Consider the following 8,005-nt stretch of genomic DNA (forward strand, 5'->3'; position numbering starts at 1 on the left):
GTTTTCACTTGTATTTCCTTCATGACGTAGCACGCCAGTATAAATTGTATACGAATTTGAAACAAGGCCTGGCGATTATACGGCAGCTGGCGGGAAGGGACATAAGATGAGCGAGCAGACGATACCAGCAAGCGATTTCTCATGGACTTGGCGCTTTCCTTGTTTTGTATGGCCATACATTACAAATAATAAATAAATAAATAAATAAATAATAATAAATAAATAAATAAATAATTAAATAATAAATAAATAATAAATAAATAAATAAATGACTGATAGGTTAAGCGCTCTACCCGTATGTATGATGATGATTATTTTGGTCATTTGCGGCGTTAGAGGCGTGGATTTCGCTCAAGTGCACCAACTCAAGCCCAACAAGAAGCTCTTCGTTTCGATGTGAGCTCTAGATGCGTCGAGCGGCCAGCGCACCGAGACCTACAGCAGCGTCTTGCGACGCCATTAGCGAGCTGCAGCGCTCTCCGGCGCGACGGCACCACGCCTTGCGGCGCTCGTTGGCGCGTCGTGGTCGGCGAGGCCGCCGCACGACGTGCGACATCGACAGCGGCGTTTGTTCCCGGCGGCGGCCGTCGAAGCACCGGGGCGTCGCCTCGCAGCACCTGGCTTCCTCTTTCACCGCGGGGCCTTCACTGCCCCCCCTCTCACTCACGGGCATCGCTGGCGCAAATGTTTCCGTCTCCCGGAACCGTACGTTTTTGTTTGCCGCCGGCGCTCCTGCACGGGCGTCGTGCGCCCGCGATCCGCATTCAGGCGAGCTCCCATTCGGCTCGGCCCTCACAATGGCGGCGCCGTTCGGGGGTCGGCAGCGGAGCAGATGGTTTCCCGGCGCATCGCTCAGCGAAGGAGCCTGGCTCCTTCTTCTTCTGCCCCTTTTCTTCTCACAGCGAGGTGAAAAGCCTCCGACGCGGCCGGGGAACAACGCGAGCACATGCGCACGAATCGAGGAGCCTTTCGTCGGTACACGCCTGCCATGCGGGCTGCGTGCCCATAAAGCTCTTGCGAGACGCTCTCTCAGCTGCAATGGGCAGTCCAGACGTGCCGTCATGTCATGTGGTTCGTGAGCCCGTTTGTCACCTGGCTTGACAGGGTCGTTTAAACATCGGCGCACATGAGAGTTGAGGCTCTCCGTGGCCGAAGAGCCAGTACTCGGCCATCGGAATGATGGTGCCCAGACGGGTTCCGAACCGCGGTGGAAGAAACGTGTTCTGCCGCACTGTCAAATTCCGCCATATTGCCGAAGTCAGCCGGTGGACGTTTGAGCCAATTAGAGAAGCCGTTAGCAGCCTCGTGAGCCATCGGAGCAGACAAGATGGCGATTTCGGACAATATTGCGGAGTTTGACAGTTTCGAGAATAGCGCCCCAGGCGGTAATGTGCTTCGAAGGTGCGTCCGAAATCCAGGAAACTGTTGACCTTGACTGCTTCGGAGCCTCGGTACACGCGTCCATCTATGATGAGAATCATGTGGGAGTCGTGATTCCTTCAGCGGCAACCATCTTGGTTTCGGCCGAACACTAAACGGCGCAGGATGCTGATAGTATGGTGCGGAAAGATATTGACAATCGCGTCCTTAGGTGCAGCCTAAATCCATTTCACTACATAGTCCCTTGCTCGTCGCAAGTTGAATGCCTGCCTTACTTCGTTAAAGAAATCCATGCGAAGAATCGATGGACAAGTGTCGGCTCGCATGCCGTCCTGTCATACACATGGGACATGTACAGTTTCCATTACAAGTTTACACCCTTCCTCGTTTGTTCGGCCTCTATACAGTGAGAGCGCCTCCAGCTTTACTGTGTTATGAAAAATTTGCAGAACCGATACGTGCATGGCGATGGTATAACACATTGTATAAGACGAGGTCGTCTGTTCCTAAAGTGATACAACCCACAGCGAAACCAGCGGGCCAATCGTTATAGCGGGGCTGTTGCATACCTGGCACTTGCCCGCTTCTATGCTGCAGAAAGTTTCTACACCATCTATAGAGTCCCCCCGGGCCACTGCCATAAACACCAAACACAATAACATCACTGTGGCACGGTTTTGCGTTCCCTTCGAACACGGTAGCCCCGCACCTTTTTGAACAGGCGCTACATTCTTCGGTCAAGCTTCCTTGACTGACACTCACCGCATCCTCAACATGGTCCACCATGCTTCAATATTAAAGCGGAGCTTTCTTTGACTTTTCCAATCACTTTGCGTGAAACGGCCGAGTAAACTGGGCTGATTCTGGAGACAGTGTATAATCAACGCTAGCTCGGTCTGACACCAGTGCATTATGTGTGTGTGTGTGCAAGGATCTTACCATGGTTGTAACGCGGGCCGATCCTGTCACAGCATCCACGCGCCTCATAACATAACTAGTAGAGCCTGCCGGGAAATGCTATCTCCCCCCCCCCCTTTTTTTTTGCGTTCTCTCTCCCGTCTTCCACTTTTGTGCAAAGTTAGGGCCGGCATGCGTGCTAACGAATTCCAATTCTACAACGCCAGCTATTAGATTTAACGCTGTTCGAATGGCCTCGCCTCAGGAATACTAAGTCCACCTTTCCTTCGGTTACAGGTGCAGCACGTTTGTCCCCCACTTTCGGGACGTTCTGGCGTAATGCCAAGACCACTCTATCGATCGCATCCCTCGGGACATCTGGAAACGAGAGGACCGGGAAGCGAGGAACCCCACGGAGGGAGGCAGAGCACGCCCTGTTCTTGTTGGCACGCAACAGAAGCGACTTCCTCGCGCTTCTCGCCACCTTTTTTTTTTTTTTTCTTTAAAGCGTGCGCGACGGCGCTCGCTCGAGTTCGCGGTTGCGCGTTCTTCCGTTGCAAGAAGCAGCAGCGGCATCCTCGGCGTGCGTGGCCGCGCGCGCTACTCGGCAAGAGTGGGTAGAACAGGTTCACTCTTTTTCCTCGCGTACCCAGGCCGCCGCCGGCAGACGACCAGCGTCGCTCGTGATCATCACCGCGAGTTTCTTTCGGGGCGCTCGTGCCTCTTCTTATTTTCTCTGCGCCGCGGTCTTCCGTGCACAGCTGACCTCTACGCCGAGGGGAAGGGAGGAAAAGAACTGCCGTGCCAGGTCGCTTTGCTGCAGCGCTTCCCACCGTCACCGCTTCATGCTTCCTCCATGGAGGAGTGCAGAAATAAAGGGTGGTAGGAGAGAGTGTAAGGCGCGAACGCCTGCTCTCTCTTCGTGCCGTGGCAAGAGGAAGATATAAGCGACAAGACGAGGTTACACTCGCTGGCTACTTTCTGCAGGCGAGCAGCGGGAATCGGCCGCTAAATGACTGTGTTGCCTCCCGGTTCACGCGCAGCAGCGGTCTTCTCCTATCGCTCGAGTCGAGACCACATTTTCTTCCGCTGCTCCTTAGTCGAACCCCCATATGCAGCACGCAGCAGGAACGTCAGGCTACCTCCGTTCCACTCGTGAGCTCACGGCCGGCCGCCAGTCAGCCGCGAGGGGTGAAGGGCGAGCAACAGAAGGCGTACATCAGCTCCTGCAGCGGCCGGCTGCGTCTCGCGGCAGCAACTGGCGCGAAGCAGCAGCAGGTTGCTTGTTGTTGTAGCTGGCTGCCGGCGCGCAGCGTTCCTCACTCGCTCGCTGGGGTTCGCCGACAACCGCTCACCTCCGGACGCCTGCCTGCGTGCCTGGCGCTTCTTGGAATGCGTTAGCTGGTTGCGGCTTGGGCGGCCGTGCAACGCACACCCCGCCGATATCAAAGGAACGCGCGCTTACGGCGGCTCTCGGGTCCCCCCCCTATCAATCGAAGCCTGACGCGCCGTGATCACCGCGCAACAAACGAAACGGAACACGTAATCCCGTACACGAGAGTAACGTTACACGGCTGGAAGGGGAGGGCGGCATTCCGCAACGTTATGTATGCACTACGTACGGAGTCGTCCGACCACCTCTCGCGTATTGTTGTTATCAGGCGCGGAGCTCCGCGCCATTCTCACGAGCAGGCCTCTCTGCTGTATAATGTAATGGGGTACTTCGTAGGGGGAGAGGAAGAGAAGTGAGGGAGAGAGCTGCGCCTTTGGCAGCGGCGACGATGATGTTTAGGCTGCATTTCGTCACGCGCGATCATCAGCCTAGCGAGGCGTCTTCTTTTCTTGGGGAGGCAGGAATTATGCCCTGACCCCTCGCACAACGCGGCGAGTGCGCGCCGCGAAGCGTACTCTGACCTGCCGGCGCTGCTGCAGCGGCGTTCTTGCCGCGCGCATGCACACGCTTCGGTCGGCTTTCCCACATAGCGTCGCCCGCTGCTGCAAGGTTGATTGCGCCGCGGCGGCCCCGTGGGGAATCCGTGTATAACGGCACTACCGGATGCGCGGAGAGTCCGCGCCGCACTCGGTGCCGGCAGTGCACGCGTGGCGTTCTCACGCTCCCCGTGCCACGATACGGTTTCGTGTTCTTGCGGTAAACACGTTGTAGCGCCAGATGCCGACGACACCGAATTTTTACTCATATCTGGAAAGCCTCTTTAAAGCCTCAGCACGTATACGGGATTAAACGTCGAGCTTCGATAATCTGAGATGCAAAGGGCCCGACGTTTCTTCTTCGGTTTCCTTCTGCACGCGGAAGTTACTTTCTGGCCGAGAAGAAAAGGGAGAGGGTAAGGAAACGGGTTTAGGAACAGTGTGTTAGTGAAGGAGCTAAATAAGAAACAGCGCGGTTTGGAAGTTAGCGAGCGGTAGACGTAGCAGAAAGCTGCAGTTCGGAGACAACCATCTACGGCTCCCGCTTGCCACGTCTCGCCCACGTTTTCCCGAGGACGATTCCAAAGTCGTCGTCGTATGCCACGTTGAACGGGAAGTGATATGAAAGCGACTCCGAGCCAAGAGCGTCCGGAGACTGCGTTAAACACGATTGTTTGTCTCCATCAGAAAAGGAAAACAAGTAAAGAGTAGTAGTTTGCGTTATGTCGTCGGCGTGGCGACGCCCTCAATTAGCCTGCAATGCGCGCTAATTGGGACTGGCGCTGTGCGCCTCTACATTGGACGTGTGGCTTCGCGACGCAGTGTGTTGCAAGTCGGGCGGGAAGCAAAGCGGAAAGGAACGCGCTGACGTTTTGCCAAGAAGACAGTGAGCTTGGCTGGAAAAGCTGCAAAGCTTATGGGGTTCTCTTTTGCTTCGTGACGCACTCCATAATCAACCGCGCGTTGTTGGAAACGTGTGACACGTCACATTGGCGGGCATCGTTCAGAACATCCCACCCACTGACGGATGTCAAACAAAAATGCTCGTCTCAGTCACGCATTGTACGGGGTATAGCGTAAAAAGAAAAGTGCGCGCTACGTCGCGCAATTAGTTTAGGTCACATTTATCTGAAAGACTCTAATCCACATGTAGAGAGCAGGAGTAATTTGATACCACAACAAATGCTGTTACGTAGATATATCACTGAGATGCCGCAAAGTCTGTGGCATGGTAGAAGCCGAAGTAGTGAAAAAAAAGTAACGATGAAGAAAGCTTACCATATTATCAATCTAAAATATTTGGCACCCATATATATAACGAGGTAAGGTAACGCTATTCTTTTTTTCTTGCTGATACGGGAAATATGCTTGCAGTTCTGTCATTCCGAAGTCAAGATATATGAAACATGGGTTTATGTGCGCTGACAGCACAGTGAGACTAACGCAAGTGCCACTGTAGTTGCAGTTCACTCCAAGGGCTTTCAATAGTAAAAATTTAGCCAAAGCCGTCTCAGCCAGGATCAGCAGCGCATTCAATCACCTCGATTTTGCGCTCGGCTTCCTATTCTTTATCTTGCACTCGAAGCCGGTCAAGGCAAAGCTCCGATGTCGCAATCGTACTTTCTCATCTTTTCTCGTAATCAGTATGTTGGCAATCTCAAAAACGAACTAGTGCTGCATTTAAATGTGGCATGTCTTTCTCGTCGTTGCAGCCGAGGCACAAGTATCTTTTTCCGCGCGATCGGTGGGTCTAGTTAGGCGCACAAGTGTATGATCGCCGTTAAAAACGCTGCCCTTACTATAACTCAACCGCGGAGAACAAGTGAAGGGAGCTCTTCTATGTGAAATATCCATCTGTCTTCCCTTTTTTTTCTCCTTCACCACCTGCCAAGTGTGCACCTGCGCAATTGAAACTAACTGCGCTCAAGACCCACGCTGTCCACCGCTCTTCGCTAACAAAACCACGTTGTTTAGAAAACGCAACCCTCTTTCCTTATTCTCTTGGTAGACTGGAACGTCGTAGCTTGTTGCCACGCGTCCAGCTTCCCGAAATCCCTTTCCCTGGATCCCGAACTTTCTCAACTCGCGAGCAGCAACACAACACCGTACAATCGCTCGCCGCCACCACCACACAGCTCAAGCCGATAATTGGCGGCATCAAGGGGCAAAGCACCGGGTCTCACCTCTTTCCGCGGCCAATCTTATCCAATTCAACGTGGCGAAAATCGTACACCGGGGCCATGACTGCTGCTGCTGCTGCTGCGATGAAAGTACGCTGGAGGGTGTGTGTTTCAGGCTCTTCCTGGGCGTCACTGGAAGCTCTTCGGCCTCTGTCGAGCGGTTGTAGGGAACAATGCCGCAGCAGAAACGCACTCCGCACAGGCTCTGTCCCGTCGAACGAGGTGATGTCCAAAGGGGCGACGACGTCGGCGCCGGTGTCCTATGTGTGTGTGTGCGTTGCACGTAACGGCGCTTTTGCCTTCCGAGAGTCGAATAAACGTGCCGAGCTGCTTCCTCGAGACTCTTCTTGCCCGCTCCGGGGCCCTTTTATGAAGGGCGAGGGAAACAAGCGCGCCCTCTCCTTCCTTCTGCCGCGCCTCCTCCGCTCCGCACCCTCTCAGAGAGCGGTCTTCCCAGCGCTGCATCCTCTCCCTCTTCCTTTTCCTCTCGCTCTCTCGGAAGGAAAGAAACAAAGATAACACAAAGTTCGACGGCACGCGTGGCAGCAGCAGCAGCGGTTCGGCGGCCTTTTTGCAGCGTGGCGTCGTCTGCCGGCTTACCCGCTCGGTGCTGCTGTTTGCTGGTAGTTTGTTTGCGGAAAGAGTCTCTCACAGACCTGCGTGGTGTTCGCGTGTGTTGCGCCTCACGCACACTCACACACGCACAATGCGGGAGGAGCCTTTTCGCCCTCCTCCTCCTCCTTGCGATCGACTGATTTTGTGAATGGGGCGACGATATCCACAGCAGCCGCCACCCGGCGCCACCGCGCTTCGATTAGCTGACACCGTTTTGCTTCTTTTGTGGAGCTCCCCTCTCCTATTCCATCGTTGCCCTGAAGAGTCGTCGTTGACGGCGGCTTCGGGAATATTAACGATAATGGTGATGAAAAGGGAACACCGGGCTGTGCGTTTCATATATCACGCGTTTTCTTTTTGCCGTCTTTTGAGCCGGCAGCACTTGCCGAACTACTTACGCTGCGTTTCGCCCTTGCTTTTGTCCAGACGCTATCGTCGCTCTCACGGCCTGTCGCGTATGTTGACCAACGTTGAAGGCTTTCAGTAAGGTTGATACAGCCTTAATTTAAGGAGCTGACCCGCCCTCTAGCTGACACGCACATTGATTGAAGAAGGGAATGCTGAGGATGCATGGAGCCAATAGTCTCGACAAGGTGCTTGTCAAGCCCCTAATGGGCCCCTTTTCTTTGCATTACTTACAACCATTGCTATATATAACATCCGTTCTCTCTTGCCAAATTAGCAGGGTTCTTTCTTATTTCTGTTTTTCTTTTTGTTCGTAAGAGCCTTCCGTCATTGACTGCCTGCTTTCGAAAATAATATCTCGACTATCACAATTGGCCGGAGTCTCAAGTATACTTCTTCTTTCTAAATACAACTCAGCGTTCTTTTTTTCTTTTTCATTTTTTTTTGTTCGTACAGCGTCGCAGCATCGAGGGAACAAAGCCTGCTGTTAGTTGTCGTACTGCCGAACAATTAGAAAGCGCTATTTCGCTGCAAGCCATGGATTGAATGGGTCTCGAGATTTGGGCGTCTACTCACCACTTGAGTGTAATTTCGGAACG

General features: G+C 53.7%; 1 protein-coding gene across 3 annotated transcripts in view; it reads right to left on the reverse strand.

Moving 5' to 3' along the window:
* LOC119449521 (microtubule-associated protein Jupiter) overlaps nt 1-6,752 on the reverse strand; it is an 87,222-nt gene extending 80,470 nt beyond the window's left edge. The window contains exon 1 of one of the 3 annotated variants that reach the window (XM_049665281.1): nt 6,454-6,752. Coding sequence is in view for 2 of the 3 variants with exons in the window: in XM_049665280.1 (XP_049521237.1) it covers nt 6,390-6,448 (59 nt within the window). In the remaining variant the exon portion in view is untranslated. Of the gene's footprint in view, nt 1-6,389 lie in introns of all 3 variants that reach the window. The other 2 variants (XM_049665280.1, XM_049665282.1) reach the window with 2 other exon arrangements.
* Nucleotides 6,753-8,005: the final 1,253 nt, after the last annotated feature.

Source organism: Dermacentor silvarum, chromosome 4, assembly GCF_013339745.2.
Source record: "Dermacentor silvarum isolate Dsil-2018 chromosome 4, BIME_Dsil_1.4, whole genome shotgun sequence".
Taxonomy (NCBI): Eukaryota; Metazoa; Arthropoda; class Arachnida; order Ixodida; family Ixodidae; genus Dermacentor; species Dermacentor silvarum.